At 36.7% G+C, this 17,731-nt stretch overlaps 1 protein-coding gene across 3 annotated transcripts in view; it reads left to right on the top strand.

The window, feature by feature from the left end:
* Positions 1-17,731, top strand: part of ARHGEF38 (Rho guanine nucleotide exchange factor 38) — a 135,550-nt gene that overhangs the window by 113,101 nt on the left and 4,718 nt on the right. For 2 of the 3 annotated variants that reach the window (XM_003482463.4, XM_021101709.1), the window contains 6 exons: positions 1,122-1,226; positions 2,925-3,047; positions 5,846-6,157; positions 12,222-12,365; positions 13,194-13,392; positions 13,542-13,801. In XM_003482463.4, coding sequence (XP_003482511.3) covers positions 1,122-1,226; positions 2,925-3,047; positions 5,846-6,157; positions 12,222-12,365; positions 13,194-13,392; positions 13,542-13,801 — 1,143 coding nt within the window. The remainder of the gene's footprint in view (positions 1-1,121; positions 1,227-2,924; positions 3,048-5,845; positions 6,158-12,221; positions 12,366-13,193; positions 13,393-13,541; positions 13,802-17,731) is intronic. The other variant, XM_021101708.1, reaches the window with a different exon arrangement.

The raw sequence follows: 17,731 nt of genomic DNA, 5'->3' as shown, positions 1-17,731 counted from the left end.
TAAATCAACTATACACTAATAAAAAAAAATTTAAAAATATATCTGCCCCAGCATGCTGTCATGTACCTCCAACTGGTCAGAACATAGAACTCCTAAGGCAGAAGGTGTTGACTTTTCTGTGGGTTACAAAGAACTGTGCTGCCTATTTAATGAAAAGCTTTCTAGATAAACAATATTAAAGGATTTGAAAGTACTAAAATAAAATGTCACCATTTTCTATGCAAGTTATTCTAAGGTCAACCACCTTAAATTAACAAATATAGCCACTGAGAACAGCTACGGTTATTACCAAGTACCACACTGAGAATACACACCATGTTCCATAAAACAGGTATGTTGTTCACACAGAATTTGCTGACACAAAGTTGGTTCTAATCTTCTTTTGTAGCCTTTTTGAATGACAAGAAATACATCTCACCATTGATAGCAATAGAGTGTCTTCCTAGAAATTGCCATGAGCTTGTAAAAATCATATTTTTCTGAATGGTACCAGGCGTATATACAAGATAACAAAAAAAATAACTGGACACATGTGACTGTTATCTTAACTCTGCAGAGTTTTCCTAATAGAACTATTTTTTTAAGATTATTCATCATCTTTCAAATTTGAGTTGATAAAGAATGATCACATTTCTTTAGCCATGAACCTACGAATAGATGTGAAATAAACACTGAAATAAATTGAGGTGAGTCATATTAGCAGAACAATAAATCCTAATCAATAAGATCTAATTTTTAATTTTTAAATTTAAAATTTTAATGTTGTTATTTTATAGATGCACAAATGTAATATAAGAATACATAGAAAACACATGCTATTAAAAACAGCAAAGAGAAGTTTTACGTTCCACAACTATTGTAACCAGGGTGAAGCAATGTGAAAACTCAAGAGTGAATCAAGTGTGGCTTTGCTACACTAATTGGACATCAATTGTGCTATGGGCTGGACACAGAAAGGGCTGTGTAAAGACAAGTCAGCATAGCATGGAAGGTTTTCATCTCAACAAGGGGTTTTCTGTAATGTGCTTGGCCAATGTAGTTTGTAGGGTTTTTTTTTTATTTGTTTTTTAATACCAGATTCCTTTGTGTAATAAAAATAAATAATTTCATCTATATTTTAGGTGAAAGACAGCACCTTTAATAGAGAAGAAAAGCTATTTAGATCTTTAGAAAAGACCGTGAGGCATTGTGTGAAGAACATCTCATTCTGTCTTCAACATGTCCAGGTGGGTGAGACACAACTGTTTTCAATGTTTCTGCGGGAAGGTCTTGATGTTTCTGGTTATCATGAAGAGTAAGTGTGACTGTTCATTAATTTATATCATGACACCTACTGTATCAAATTTGGGAGGCTGTAAAGTGCTGGTGAAGGAAGCCGACATAAAGACTTGGGTTTTGCCCTTTGTTCCCTTACCTGCTCCATCCTTCCCCCATCCAAATCATCATACTGTGGGACACTTGCTGGTATGATTGCCTTGTGGGGCTGGACCATCAGCATGCTCTCTTTTTAACAAAGATGAGTTCATTAATGCAAAATGGCAGACAAGGCACAAACTTGATTTGTTTGATTACACTAACATACCACTTTCTAGTACCTAAAACACATACTTGCAAATTTAAGAGTAGGAGTGAAAGAAAAAAAGAAAATCAAGAGGGAGCATAATATAAAATTAGAGAAGTTGAAAAGTATAAAGGCCATAGGAAAAAACCCCACAAAAACCCACGTGCGCATCTCAAATTTAGCTGTAGGCTGCATAGTAGCCAATCTAAAAAGTGGTATGTGATCACATAATTCTAAGACAAAACAAGAACCTCTATTTACTTTATAACCAGTGTTTGGTAATGGCACTTTTACAGTTCTGAATGAAATTCATAGATAACTTAATCTTAGGTACATAAAAGTAAACCAATATCAAGGGAAACACATTCTAACAAAATAGTATTAAGTACAGTATGTGAATATTCCCACACAACCATAGTAGAATACAAAACATCTCCACAAATTTCCAGTCCCTTAAGAGTTTCTCCTGTCCTTGTTGAGAACCACAGACTTAGTCAAAACAACTGCAGTACTGTATAATTATATTCGGTGGAAAGACTGGTCGGGAGTTTCTTCAAATGGATCTCATTAAGGGGATGTAGGGTCCTTGACAACAGTCATGACTATGAGACACAGAAAGTTAGTAGAATTACATGTAAGTTAACTAATAAATAGCCCCTTCCTATTTTCCCGTTTTTCTCTTAAATATCTGTTTTGGAAGCAGATGTTTGTATGGTTTGCTAGACTATCATACCAACAGAGGATTAAGCTGACAGGCACAGTGATTTGGAGACAAGGTGCTATGGTACATAACCAACAAGCCACATTCTTTTCTGATTTATTAACTTATGCAAAGCCTGATTTTTCAGTCAGATTTGCTAATCTCTTCCTAAAGTGCTGCCTTCTGTGAAAGGAAACCCAAAACAGCCAGAGGGCAGTGGGAAAACGCTGTACTTGAGTCAGTGCCTCTTAGGAACATCTACAAGAAAGTCTTCTCTTTCAACTAATTGATTCAACAAAAATGTGAGCATCTTGTTTTGAAGAGAGAATTAAATTCTCTGAAGACACAAATCAAAGAGGAGTAATTTTTAAAATAAGGAATCTGTAAGAACTGAAAAATGAAGAAGTTAAAATGGATTTTACTTAATAAAAGAGGGTGTCATACCCACGAAGCAGAAAAAGTGACACGGGGAGGGGGGGTGGAAAGTAAGGAAATAGATTGTTATAAGTAACCTAATAGTACAAAGTAGTCATACATTTTTTTCCTTCCTTTCTTTTTCTCTCAGTGGTAATAGTTATGTTGATAAAGTGCGTGCTTGGAATACATTTAATTGTACTGACTTCAGAACTCTGCCCTTTCGGTAACTTTGTTCTTGGGTTGCAGGATGCCATGTCTTTAACTCTGCGGAGTGTAACAGAGCTCCAGGAGATTTCACACAACAAAGATGAGGAGGAGAGGGGCTATTCAGAGGTTTCCAGTAATGCCCCAAATCTTTCTGATGACTTTGTAAGTTATTTACCCTAACGGATGAATGCAAATGAAAGAGTAGAGTTAAAAGAAAAGCTGCTTTTCATTTACTTTTTTTGGAGTTAAAAATAAAACATGCACTAAAGCAAATAGGAATGTCAAAATTAGTAGGTTTAAATACGAGATTTTTTTATCATTAAATATTTTGAAGTGGATTAGTGAGGCTTTTGGTATAATCAAAATTTAAGAGGGTTCCAGACTGTGTTTCTAGGATAGTCAGTGTCTGTGCAGCTTTTAAAAATCAATATTTAGTTTAAGACTGCATATGGCATATCAGGGATTTATTATGTTAGAAAGCTGTGATTTTCTTAAAGGAGTCTTTGGAAATGCCCAGAGTTTTTACAAGAGGAGCAAAGATACTCTCTGAGATGTGGCTTTTATTAACACGCTATATACTGGAAAGTAAAGGCTTCCTATTGAAAAAGGGCTTTTATTTAAGAGTTGTGCATTATATCTTCTGTTCTATGGCAACATATTGTTTTTAGAGTTCTATAAAATATACTGAATCATTAAAAACATAGATTGGGAATCATAAAAACATGCTTGATCCAAGAAAATATTTGGGAGCTAAATTAGTCTGAGTAATACTATTTTAATTTAGTATCTGATGTTCCATAGGTATTATTTTTTCATAGTAGTATTGGAAGTACTATATAAAATATATAATAGGCTCTATCATCTTGAAGCTTCCTTGAAAGTGGCATTTTTATATTGGTATTATTGGCTTTTGGGGTCAGACAAATCTTCATTGAGTGGCCCTTGTATCAGAGGATGTTTAGCTTTCCTACCAGACTCTATCCCAGTAACGCCCCCCCATCTCATATTTTCAAGTCCTAGAAAGTTATACTGCCCCCATTCCAGTAGAAAAACACTCAGAAGCATCTTGATTTTCTGGCACTGGGGAAGGGAAATTCACCATTACATTTGAACTAACATAATAAATTAGATGGATGGAGTAAGAGGAGAAGGACAGAATTTTTATAACATGTTAAAAGAAAAGTGTGGCTAGTTCTTTATACATTTTCTGGGCTTAATTACAGAGAGCACATTTTGCTCTCTAGGTTAATTCTGACTCATTAATTAAGGTGATAAATACCTATTGAACACCATATGAAAACGTGGCATATAGCTTCACCATCATCAAGCATGACCAGAACTTGACGGAATGAAGAGAGAAGGTAATCCTCCCTAGCTTGCATACAAACACAGGAAGATAAACTGGGATAACTTAAAATAATTATCAGGAAGCCCAATATAAATATACCTTTTCACAGATAAGGTATATTGAACTCTTCTGAAAAATCAAATATGAAGAACTCAAAATCTATCTAAAGGCAGAGCAGTTGTTTCCATCTAACCATGAAAGATATCTATTTTACACATTTTGCATAGCACAAAATACTAGAATAAAATCTCTGATTCTTACTGGTTCCAACCATGATTCCCATGCACAGGTGAATTGGTTCATGTCTATGAGTCAAAGGACACGTATTTGTAATTATATTATAATTTTGTAATTAGATTATCTGTAGAATTCAATCAGGTCACAAACACAGTAATTTACCTCAGAACAGTAAATGGATTCTTTGCTTAGTTGAGGGACTCATTAAATAGTCTGGAAGCATATATTGATTATTTTACAAGCTAGACATCAAATTTAATCTGTGTTGCCTATTGCTTGTACTAAAACCAGATTGGTTTCCCTCCTCTTCTAGGTTTCCCATGAGTTCAGACTAAGTTACCAGAGGTCATTTAAGTTAATTAATAAAAGCTGCTGCTCAGATGCTGCTTCCCTAACACATCTTTCAGGTTATAAAAGAGAAACCTATTTCCAAATTGCCATAACATAATCGTGAAACCCAAGCATATATGATAAAGGGTAAAGCTGGGCAGTCAGCAAACACAGGATACTAGTGCATTTCAGAATAGAAGTGAGGAAAGAGAAATAGATGAAATTAAATCTAGAGTGCTCAGGGGCTGGCATGGAGTTAGGCCTTAATATGATGTGTATTTTCAATGACTCAGATCTAAAAGCATAACAACTTAGGGCACAGAATCAAATCAGCTTAATCCTTCAAAGCATTTAAAGAGAAAGCATTAAGTCTGGTCATTTGTATAACAGGAACATAATGCATATAAAAAGGGGTACTACCTATACAGGGGATACAATTTCACTACCAAAATTAGCCACCAGGGTAGCCAGGGAAATGGAGCAGATGTGAGAGAAATAGGATACCATCTCTCCCAAGACAAACTATCTTCATTTTATTGCCAGCAAAGGAAGGGAATGATATCTGAATAATTTATGGTCTTGGTAGTCAAAGATGAAGATTACCCCTACCCCGTGTTCTGGAGAAGCTCTGCTTGGCTCTGGAATTAGAAAGAAGGGGAAGAGGTGAGTGTTGAGGGAGTTGACCCAGGGACAAAACTAATGGCTGTAGAAAGAAGGGTGCAGCATATTTTGGGTGTGCAGGTTTCCACTTTCGTATTCTTCCTGTTCACTCTTCAGGTTCGACATCAGAGTCTAGTTACTGTTTTAAGTCCTTGAACAGTTTTAGCTAGACAAGAAAAACAAACAAAAAAAAAAAAAAAAAAGAAGAAGAAGAAGAAGAAGAGGGAAGAAAAGGAAAAAGATGCCATGCTCTTTTAACTTGCCTAGATACCTTCCTGTATTCCTTTGTGATACCTCAGGGATGAAGCAGGCCTACTGATAATTGCTCCGGATGGGGTACCGGCTGTCCTCCTTCTGTGATGGGATTGTTTTTCTCTTTTGGCAGGCAGCACACTTACAGAAGCTCGTCCTGACGCCCCTGTCAGCGCTGCTGTCCCTCTTCCCAGGGCCTCAGAAGCTAATCCAGAAACGCTATGACAAACTGCTGGACTACAACAGCTACCTGCAGCGGGCGGTAGCAGATGATTCAGACTTGGCCAAAAGGGAATATGAGGCCCTCAATGCGCAGCTTGTGGAAGAGCTCCACGTTTTCAACCAGGCTGCACGCAAGATTCTGCTGAACTGTTTATGCAGTTTCATCACCCTCCTCAGGGACCTGATGCTCCTGGCCCAGCGGCATTATTCCACGGTGATGCTGGTAAGCATAGCACCAGCACCTGGCTACCTTGGCCTATGGGATCTGGCAGAAACCATACCATGCAAAACAGCCTAGGATATTGGTCAAAGCAGTCTTTTTTTGTTTTGGTTTTTCTCCAAGGAAGAGAAGCTGTGTGTGTGTGTGTGTGTGTGTAAAAAAAAAATATATATATATATTTATATATCTCTCCATACACATATATCCACACACAAATTTTATATATATATATATATATATATATATATATATATATATATATATATATAATTTAGATTTCCATTAGGATATGATTTTCTAATTATTATCTGAAGAGGAAGAAAGATATTTACAACCTAATATCAATATTTAAAAAATCAGCTTGGTTTCTTGGCCCTTCTTTTCAAGGTATTAGTTATCATTCAGCTGGTTAGATATTTGATGGATGACATTTGGAGGAAAGTTAATTGTCCCTTCTTTACTTTTTATCATATATTTAACTTCTAACTTATCCTTTGAATTAAATTAAGTTGAATAAACAGGTGCTACATTTACTTGGTTAAAAAGGAAAAACTACATAAAAATACACAAGCTGGAGTTCCTATCGTGGCTCAGTGGAAATGAATCTGACTAGCATCCATGAGGATGCAGGTTTGATCCCTGGTGTCCCTCAGTGGGTTAAGAATCCAGCGTTGCCATGAGCTGTGGTGTAGGTCACAGACACGGCTCAGATCTGGCGTTGCTGTGGCTGTGGTTTAAGCCAGAAGCTACAGCTCCCATTCAGCTTCTAGCCTGAACCTCCATGTGCTGCAGGTGTGGCTCTGAAAATGAAAAAAAATGTACAAGCAGTCTCATACTCACTTCTATCTCAAAACCATCCCATCTCCTCCTCTTAGCCCCATTGGTATTAGTCTATTTTTATCCACTTAAGCTTCTTTGTGCCATTAAAAATAAATGCAAATATATGTATATTTTTTATTTCCTACACAAACTAGCAACCTGTAGAACCATTCTGCAGCTTGCTTTTTAACATCCATGTCAGTATAGAGAGAACTTCCTCATTTCTTTTACAGCTTTGTATTAGTTTTCTGTACAAGTTGTCAAATAGTGTATGGTCAGCCCCATATTTTTTGTTTGCTAACAACTTTATTGAGATATAATTCAATCAGCTCATTTAAAATGTATAATTCAGGTTTCTGCGTATTCACAAGAGTTGTGCAACCACAGTCAGTTTTAGAACACTGTCATCACTCCCCAAAAGCTCTGTACCATTAGAGTAATTCCACATTTTCCTCTGGCCTCCCCAGTCTCAGGCAACCATCAGTCTACATCCTGTCTCTACAGATATGCCTATTCCAGACATTTGGTATAAACAGAATTAAACAATAGGTTGTTTTTTGTGACGTGTTCTTTTAGCTAGCGTAATGTTTTCAAGTTCCGTCTATGTTGCAGTGCGTTTCTGAACTTAATTCTCCTTAGTGCCAAATAATATTCCATTGTAGGACATGTTACATTTTACTTATCCACTCATCACTTGAGGAACGTTTAGGTTATTTCTACTTTTTGGTTATTATGAATAATGCTGCTATGAATATTCAAGTTCTTAGTGATGCACCTTTTCATTTCTCTTGGGTACATACCTAAGAGTAGAATTGCTGGCTCATATGCTAACTCTATGTTAACATTTTGAAGAAGTGCCAGTCTGTTTTCCAAAGTGACTGCACTATTTGATATTCTCAAGAGTAATGATTAAGGAGTTCCCATCATGGCTCAGGGGTTAACGAATCCGACTAGGAACCATGAGGTTGCGGGTTCGGTCCCCGCCCTTGCTCAGTGGGTTAAGGATCCGGCGTTGCCATGAGCTGTGGTGTAGGTCACAGACGCAGCTCGGATCCCATGTTGCTGTGGCTCTGGCGTAGTCCGGTGGCTACAGCTCCAATTGAACCCCTAGCCTGGGCACCTCCATATGTCACGGAAGTGGCCCAAGAAATGGCAAAAAGACAAAAAGACAAAAAAAAAAAAAAAAAAAAAAAGAGTAATGATTGAGCATTCCAATTTCCTCACATCTATTTTATTATGGATATCTTAGTGGTACAAACTGGTTATCTCATTGATTTGCATTTTTCTGATCGGTCCCCTATTTTTAAACCTTTAAAGTTGAGGTATAACATATAAGATTATGTACAGTAAATGCATCAGTCTGAAGTGTATATCTCAATGAATATTCATCTGAGTAACCAACACCCAGGTCTAGATATAAGCCTTTTGCAGCTCCCCATGAGATCACTCATGGTTACTCCCCGGTTATAGCCCCCTAAAGATAACCACTCTTCTTATGGTATGTGATAGGATTTCCTTCCTTTCTGGGGTTGAACAGTGTTCCATCGTGTATGTACACCACATTTTGTTTATCTATTCATCTGTCAATAGACATTTGGATTACTTCCACCTCTTGGCAATTGTGAATAATATTGCTATGAACATGAGTATACAGATACCTCTTTGAGATCTTGCTTTTGATTCTTTTGGATATATACCCAGCAGTGGGATTGCTGGATCATATTGTAATTCTAATTTTAATTTTTTGAAGAATCCAAAGCTCTATTTAAAATTTTTCTATTGTCACAGTAAGGCATGCACATGATTTAAAGGGTCAAGCAGTAATTTTGGTTTGGTTAACAAAAACAATAGTCCTCTCTCCTTTTCCCCATTTCTCCCTCCTGGGAGGTAACTACTTTTCAGCTCTTTTAGATGATTCTATTGGAATTAATCACTATCTTTTAAACTAAGACTATTGTGTTACCGTTTAATTATTTTTCAATTTTAGGCATGATACATTACACTGTGAGAAGTGAGAATGTAGCTGTCTCTTCTCTCTCTGCCCACAGAATATATACATAATCACATACACACTTTCTAGTTCCCCTCTAGCACAGTTACATTATAAATTTGGTTGAGTTTATATTCAGTGGTTAAACTATTTGATTTGTATATCAGTCATGATCCCAGTAGGAAAAACCTAACACCCACAAAAGGACATCTGAAGAAAAATTTAATAAAGAGACTATTTACAAAAATGTAAATATGGCATAAGGAAACATTAAGAAATAGTACATTGCCCTGGGGCTTATAAAAGAAGCTTTAAAACACCTAGGTTTCTAAGGGACAAGGGGAAGGAGTGGTTATAGGAATGCATAAAGAGAGCTAAGTGGAAAGGAGCTGTGGTCATCAATCAATACCACAGAAAGGAAACTTGGGAAATGAATATGCTTGTCTCACTTTCCTTTCCTTGTTCTGATTTCCTATGGGTGCTTCTCATAGCCAGAAGCCATCTGTAAACCAGAGTGCAATGAAGCTGTTGATACATTTTATGCACATCAGCCTCTCAGAGCACAGAGCAGGATAGAAACAGAAAAAGAACAAATATGAAGAAGCAAACAATATACTCCACACACAAAGTGAATGCTGGTTAGAGTTCAGCCACACAACACTAGGATTACTTTTTCTTTCGTGTAGAGATGTTTTTGTTTCTTATTAAAGTTAATACTTATGTTTTTCTTTTATCAGCTTAATTTTCATTTGTCTAACTTTATCTGCCTGTTTGATTAGATGACATCTTAAGACATTCAGATGTTTGACATATTCTATTAATTGTGTCTTCTTGCAGAAATCTCTCTCAGAGGACAGGTTACCCTTTTAATCTCATAACTAAGTATAATCCTGGGATTACACTTTGTCATCATTATGGGGAATCACTTTACCTCTCTTCTATGTGGGAACTCACATTTCTTTATCCCATGTTTCTTGCTTTCTGCTTTTATGTGGTGGAGCAAATTTTAAGCAGCTTCTTAAAAAAGGAAAATTGGGACATTAATATTTGACAGTTCAAATATCAGAAAATGTCTTTATAATATCCACATATTTAATTGATAGTTTGGCTGGGTGTAAAAATTTAAGTTGTCCTTTCTGTATTTGAAAGCATTCTATTGTTCCATTGTCTTCTAGCTCTGCTGTTTTTGTTGAGAACTCTGGGTGCATTTTGGTCCTTGAGTCTTTGAAAGCATTCCCCCTACCCTATGTTATTCTAAAAGCTTACAGAATTTTCCCATTGTCTTCATCAGTCTGAAATTTAATGATGATGTACCTCAGTATCTTAGACACTTAATGGGAGCCTTTCAACCTGAAAATTTGTTTTCAGTTCTAGAGACCTTTCTCTGAATATTTCACTGATGATTTTTCTGTCATCCCCTTCTCTTTTGTTCTCTTTCTGAAATTCCTGAATTGTTCCTCTAATCTTGTTATCTTTTCCCACTTATTTTCTACCACTTTATTGGTCTGCTTTACTTAAGAAATTTTCATACTTAATCTTCAAACCCATCTTTTTATTTATTCTTATTTCTGTTTCCATAAGTTTATTTATTTATTTATTTATTTATTTATTTATTTATTTATTTTTGCTTTCTTAAGATGAAAACAGGTTGCTTTTCTTTTTATCAGGCTCTTTCTTTTTTGTTTTGTAGTCATGCCTTAGATGTCTGATACACTTGATCATTCACCATTGATACAAGAGTTGAGGACAAACTGGCAGCACCGAACACTTAGATGGGAGTTGAAAACTCTGAGCTCCCACTATTGTGTAGAGCACTCTGAACTCTGACTGCAGTTTCATTTGGGAACTCCTGATGATAGTAGCATCTTTGGGTCTTTCCTCTTGGGCTGGTCAGAATCTCCAGAGATGTCCCTTCAAGTTTTCTGCCTAGAAGGTAATGGTTGACTGCTAGGCCTGGCTAGCAGGGTCTCTGGGTTCAGTCTATATCTACTCAATTACCCTCTTTCTAACATGGGTCCCCCACTATTATTTGTGCCTAGGGTCCCCAGTCTAGAGAGTCCCTGTTTTACATTTTGCAGAAAAGAAAACTTCATCTTTTGTCAAGGTAGGGAAGAAACAATCACCAAGATTCACTGAAATGGAGAAAGAATGTCAACCTTTCAAAACAATTCCAGTTTTCTATATCTGTATAACAAATTACACCAAACATGGTGGTATGAAACAACAAACAGTTATTATTATTATTTTCTTTCTTGGTTCTGGGGTTCACTGGGGTCAGATGATCATTCACAGTCCTCACTCAGCTAATAGCTGGGGCTGAAGTAATCACACTTTCTCAGGCCACTGTGTAATGTTGGTTGTGGGACAATGGCAGAAGACTCAAGCTGCTGAAGACTGGAGTAGCTTGGGGTCCATAGACACCCCCAACACCACTTCTGCTCTGATCTTTTAACATGGTCTTTTGAGATGGTGTACAGTGCAGCTGGACTTTTTTCATGGTGACTAACATCTCCCTAGAGTAAGTGTCCCAAGAGAAGCCAGCAGAAATTACATGGTCCATTTTAGCTTAATCTTGAAAGTCAGACAGCATCACTTCCATTTATTCTATTTACTTCAAAATTCTATTCATTGAGGTAATCATAAAGTTCCACCAAATTTTGAGGGAAGGGGACATGGGCTCCACCTCCTGATGGAAAATATATCAAAGAATTTGCTGATTTGTTTTAAAACCTACTCAGGCCCTTAACAAATGTTTCCTGTTTTAGCCATTTTCTCCTTCCTACTATCCCACCCCACCACATCGGAGGTGCCTACTGCCATCAACTACTGAGCTTTTCTTCCAAAAATTTTATTGCTATTATATTTTTTAAATCTCCTGTTTCCTTTTATTTAGGCTCAAACTTTAAATAAAATTTTCCTTGGAGTTCTCTTATGGTGCAATGGGTTAAGGATCCAGTGTTGTCACTGCAGCAGCTCAGGTCACTGCTGTGGCACATGTTCAGCCCCTGGCCGAGGAACTTCTATAGGCCACAGATGTGGCCAAAAAAATTTTTTTTAAATTAAAAAATTTATCCTTGTCATCTTAGTGGGGTCTCTGGAGACAACAAATTAGATTGTTTTGATCTCTAAATTTTAATTTTGCCCTAACTTTTTTGCTGTGGAATAATTTCTTACCGTTCATTACAAATCTACTAAATTCAATATCTAACATGGTTAAGTAGTTGTCTGAGAACAACATCCTATCTTTTCTACGTATAGGTACCACTGTCGGCTTCAAGCATCTCTGAAATTCAGAATCGAGTACTAGAAGAGGTTCAAAGTCTGAATTTTGTAAAGGATAACAGTGCTACCTTTATTGAGAGGAAACTTAGTTTTGAAAAGAAGAAGCCTGTGCAAACTGTGGTGAGTTTGGCAGCATTCAATAACAATGATGAATCTCACTTTTTTTCTTTTGCCTTGTTCAAATCAAAGTATATTATTTTACATATCACTTATCTCATTCTAATAGTCTATAATTTATTTATTGTATGTAGAATTTCTCAACTGTTTCTACACTCTAGGAACTCTGTAAGGTCGTAGATTTTTATTTGTTTTATACATGATGCATTCCAATGCCTAAAATGGTGCCTGACACAAGATAGGCACTCTATAAATATCTGTTGCATGAATTAATACAATTTTATAAAGCAAAGTCATTACAGTTCAATTTTTCACTTTTCTAGATAAGGCATCCCGGTCTGCAGAGATCAAGTGGCTTTTTCAAAGTCACTTAGTGGTAGAGCTGGGACAGGGGCCAGGCTTCTTGACTCCTGCCTAATTTATAGATGTTATTTCCCAGAAAAATACATGAACATGTACAATTTACTTAATTAAATATTATTTATCGAGTGCTTAATATATAAGTGATCCCCTAAAGCATGACAAAGAATTAAAAAATTGTTCAACATCCAAGAAGGATTAGAACCTCTGCCTTTTTATTCTCAGTTTTATTTTCTTTCTTCTCTGCAACACTGCCCTCATGTGCTAAACAGATAATTTTTCACTACATAACTCAGCTGAATACTTCACACTAACAACCTGATCTATGCTTCAACATTGAAATAATTCCAAATCAATGTATGGTTTCAGCATTTTAAAAAAATCTTCAGAGAAGAAATATTTACCAATATTTATCAGTGAGGATTTTATTATACATCTATCCGAACCCACATCTATCCTTACTTTTCCCAGCCGGAAGTGCCACGTCAAACTGACACTCACCGCTCCAAACTTCTATCCACATACAGTATGGAGGAACTCTACCAAGCTAAGCGCAAGTGCAATGCTACACAAGAATATGACATCAATCTTCTAGAAGGGGAGTTGGTGGCTGTGATGGAACAGAAAGATCCACTGGGGAGTTCGAGCAGGTGGCTTGTTGACACAGGACGTACGTGTTTTTGCATAAGACCCACAGAACTTCCACCTCTTTTCTAGTTGGGATTTTCCCAGGGGCCTCTATGTGCATCTCTAAATGCTACTGCTAGGAAAGAGTATAGAGATAACCTTTTTTCTCCTTTCTTTTTATTTCCTATCCAGTTATAAAAGGATATGTGTATTCCTCCTTCCTAAAGCCCTACAATCCAGCCAAAGTACAAAAGGTGGATGCTGAGAACAGGTTCTGTGATGATGATTTTGATAACATCAGCCTCTTTGTGTCTTCACGCCCAGCCCATGACAGTGTCACAGGCACCCCGGAAGGTAGCATAAGTGATAGCAGCTCATCTCTTAGTGGAACATGTGGGAAGTCTGAAGCAAATGGTACTGATGCTGACAGTTTTCAAGAGGTAGATGAACAGGTAAGAATTTAAATCTTGTAAAGATGCTTGACTCTTCAAATCATGAAAGATGTTCTAACGGTGTTCCATCCTACTTGGTGGGAGTGTCAGCTTCCTCTCTAGCACTTCTGCTCTGTGCACCTTTTTGCGAGGAATTTAATTCTCTGAGCCTTTTTCCTCAAAGGAGGAAAAGAGGACAATCATTCTTACTTTGCAGAGATGATGCGAGGATTAGCGAGAATGTTTATATGTAAAGTACTCAGCACAGAATAGGCACTGCATAAATAGTAACTGTTCGTGCTTAGAGTGAAGATGGTCTTTTTATACTCCCCTTTCAGAGAAAAACAGCTCAATCCTGAACAGGTTGCAGCCACCAGTAGCATGTGGAAAATTGACCATAGTTCCCCTGAGAGCAGTATCTTCTTTGAGTCGTCTTTGAATTGGTCATTTTTAATCTCTTGCATAATGACATACACTACATAGTGAAACTTTTAAAAGCTATTTTTCCCTCTCTTAACCAGGCAAAGACTATTGACATAATCCTTTCCCAAAATGGTAAATTAACTATAATATAGAGTGCCTTTTTGCTGCCTCAGAAACTTTCAATATATTTAGCTGTTAATCCCCAAGTGGTGAGCAACTAATTGGCTCTTTTTAAAAACTAGGTTTCATTCTTTAGAGGCTTTTTATTAATTAATTTTAACTTTTTTTTTTTTTTTGGCTTTTTAGGGCTACACCCATGGCATATGGAACTTCCCAGGTTAGGGGTCAAACTGGAGCTACAGTTGCTGGCTTATGCCACAGCCACAGCAACACAGGATCCCAGCTGCATCCACGACCTACACCACAGCTCATGGCAACACGGATCCTTAACTCAGTGAGCAAGGCCAGGGATTGAACCCATGTTCTCATGGATACTAGTTGGTTTCATTTCCACTGCACCATGATGGGAACTCCAATTTTAACTTCTTTTTAAAAGCTAAGGTTAATACATGTTATTTGTATTAAAATAGTAATTTAGAAAAGTTAAAGTAGTAAAAAGATATGTGCATGTGCAAATTAAAAGCAAAGGTCTTTATTCTCTCCTCAGTCCTACTTTTCAGAGACAATATGCAGGTATATCTTCTCAGATATTGTATTTATATGAGTGTATTTATACTTATATGAGTGGGAACATATACGTGGTACATAATTTTTTTTTCGCTTAACAATATATCTTAGACATAGCAGTACCTAAATACCTTCTTGCTTAAAAAATTCTGCATAGTAGTTCATTTTGGATATATCATAGTTTATATAACTATTGCCATAAGAATAGACATTCAGAATATTCTGAGGCTTTTAAAATTTCAAACAATATTTCAGGTAAGATCCATGTTCATCTATTTGTATACACTTATATGAGTATATATGTAAGGGCAAGTTGCTAAAAATATTGGAGTATCAAAGGACATATATGTATTTAAATTCTTGATAAACATTACCATACCACTCTTCCAAAAATATTTTATCTGTTCAATTTCATTCATTAACAATACATTGATTACTGTCGCATTTACATACCATAAAATTTATCCCATTTAAGTATACAAGTCATTGACTTTTAGTATAGTCCCAGGGTTGTGCACCCATTACCTGAATCCAACTTAAGAACATTTCCTTCACCCTAAAGATCTTTACACCCACTGGCAGTCCCTCCTCTTTCCCACTTTCAGCCCCAAGAAATCATTGATCTACTTTTTCCCCCACTCCATAGATTTGCCTTCTTTGTATTTTTGTATTAATGGAATCATATATGGAGATCTGGAGTCAGATCTCACATGCTATGTTCACTTAGAATGATATTTTCTGAGATTCATTCATGTTGTTATATATATATATATATATATGTATATATATATAGTTGCTTTTTATTGCCTAGTAGTATTTTATCCTATGAATATAGCATATGTAGTTTATCTGTTCACCAACTGATGGACATTTGGGGGACATTTCTATTATGAATAATGCTGCTATGAACATTTGTATGCACGTCTTTGTGTGAATTTTATTTCTCTTGAGTAGATACCTAGGAGTGGAATTGCTTATTGGTATGACAAATTTATGTTTAACTTTTTAAAAACCTGCCAGGCTGCTTCTCAAAGTGCACCATTTCACATACCCCAGCAGCGGTGTATGAGGATTGTGAGTTGCGGTTTCTCCATATCCTTGACCTACTGTCTTTTTTATTACAGCCATCTTAATGCAAGTGAAGTAATGTCTTATTGTAGTTTTGATTTGCATTTCCCTAATGACTAATGTTGTTGACTATCTTTCATGTCCTTATTGGCTATTCCTACATCTTTGGTGAAATGTCTTTTCGAATAGTTACCCATTTAAAAAAATTGGGTAATTTCCCTACTTATTACCCAGTTTTAAGAGTTCTTTATATGCTTTGGATGTAGTTCTCTGTCAGATATATAATATGCAAATGTTTTTTCCCAGTCACTGCTGATTCTAAACTCACCTATACATTACTATGCGTTTTTACTGCTTTTCTCTCTTGAAGTTTCAAAACCATGTTTTTCTATTACTCATTCACTCTGTTTATTCAGAGTTTCTTTTTTTTTTTTTTCTTTTTTTCTTTTCTAGGGCCACATCCATGGTACATGGAGGTTCCCAGGCTACGGGTCTAATCAGAGCTTCAGCTGCCAGCCCACACCACAGCCACAGCAATGCGGGATCCGAGCAGCGTCTGCAACCTACACCAAGCTCATGGCAACGCCGGATCCCTAACCTACCGAGCAAGGCCAGGGATCGAACCTTCAACCTCATGATTTCTAGTCGGATTCATTAACAACTGAGCCACGATGGGAGCTCCTATTCAGAGTTTCTATAAGACAATATAGCGTAATAACAACTAGGAAGTAAATTTTTATCTGTGAAATCTATATATTTGATTAAATGTCCTGGCTGACTTTGCCTTATCTTAATAACCTAGAAGGACAGGCATTGGAGAACCAAATTGGTGAAGACACCCTGGAGCTGGCTTGATGTCAAATTCTAGTTCTTCCTTGGTTTTATAGGGACTTTGGATTCAGTGCTTAGGCTGTTTGGGCATGAGTGTTGTGGTCTAAAACTGCATCTAGTTCCTACTTGCTGCTGCTGTAGAGTAATTCTCTTTGAATAACCCTGCCAATATGTATTATGAGGATTAGGCACATTTAGAAATTTCCATTACTGAGAGGAGAAAAATGAGATAATTTTTTTGGCTCAAAATACAAATTTATATTAATGATATCTCTCCATAAAGTGCTATTTTTTTTTTCCTTTTCCTTTGAGTTTAGATCCAATTCAAAATAGACCCTGGTGTCAAAGATATAAATATAAGCGATATTGCTAACACAGCTGGATTAAAAAATGCAGCTTGTATCTGGAGCCACATAGGATCCCCTATACCTTTCCTCTTGAAACAACCCAATCAAGTTGCAGGTTTCTTCCATCAAATAATAATGGCATGATCTGTATTAGTTTTCTATGCTGCATAACAAATTATCACAAACTAAGTAGCTTAAAACAACTTAAACTTATTATCTTACCATTTTAATCATCAGAAGTCCAGGCATAGCTTAGCTGGGTGCTCTGCTCAGAATCTCACATAGCTGCAATCTAGATGGTTGCTTGGCTGTGTTCCTTTCTGAAACTCGAAGATTTTCTTCTAATCTTGTGGTTGTTGGCAAATTTAGTTCCTTCTAGTAGGAACAAGGCCTCCATTTTCTTCTGGCTCTCAGCTACAGCCCACTTTAAATACCTAGAGGCTATGCTCGGATCCTTGCCACGTGGCTATCTCTACAGGCAGTTCACAATAAGGCTGTTGGTTTCTTCAAGGCCAGCAGGAGAGAAAGCACCTCTCTGGTTTCAAACCTCTTCCTTCAGAGAAGACCTGGGCTCTCTTTTAAAGAACTCACCTGG

Source organism: Sus scrofa, chromosome 8 (assembly GCF_000003025.6).
Source record: "Sus scrofa isolate TJ Tabasco breed Duroc chromosome 8, Sscrofa11.1, whole genome shotgun sequence".
NCBI classification, from domain to species: Eukaryota; Metazoa; Chordata; class Mammalia; order Artiodactyla; family Suidae; genus Sus; species Sus scrofa.
This window is presented reverse-complemented; position numbering and strand designations above follow the sequence as displayed.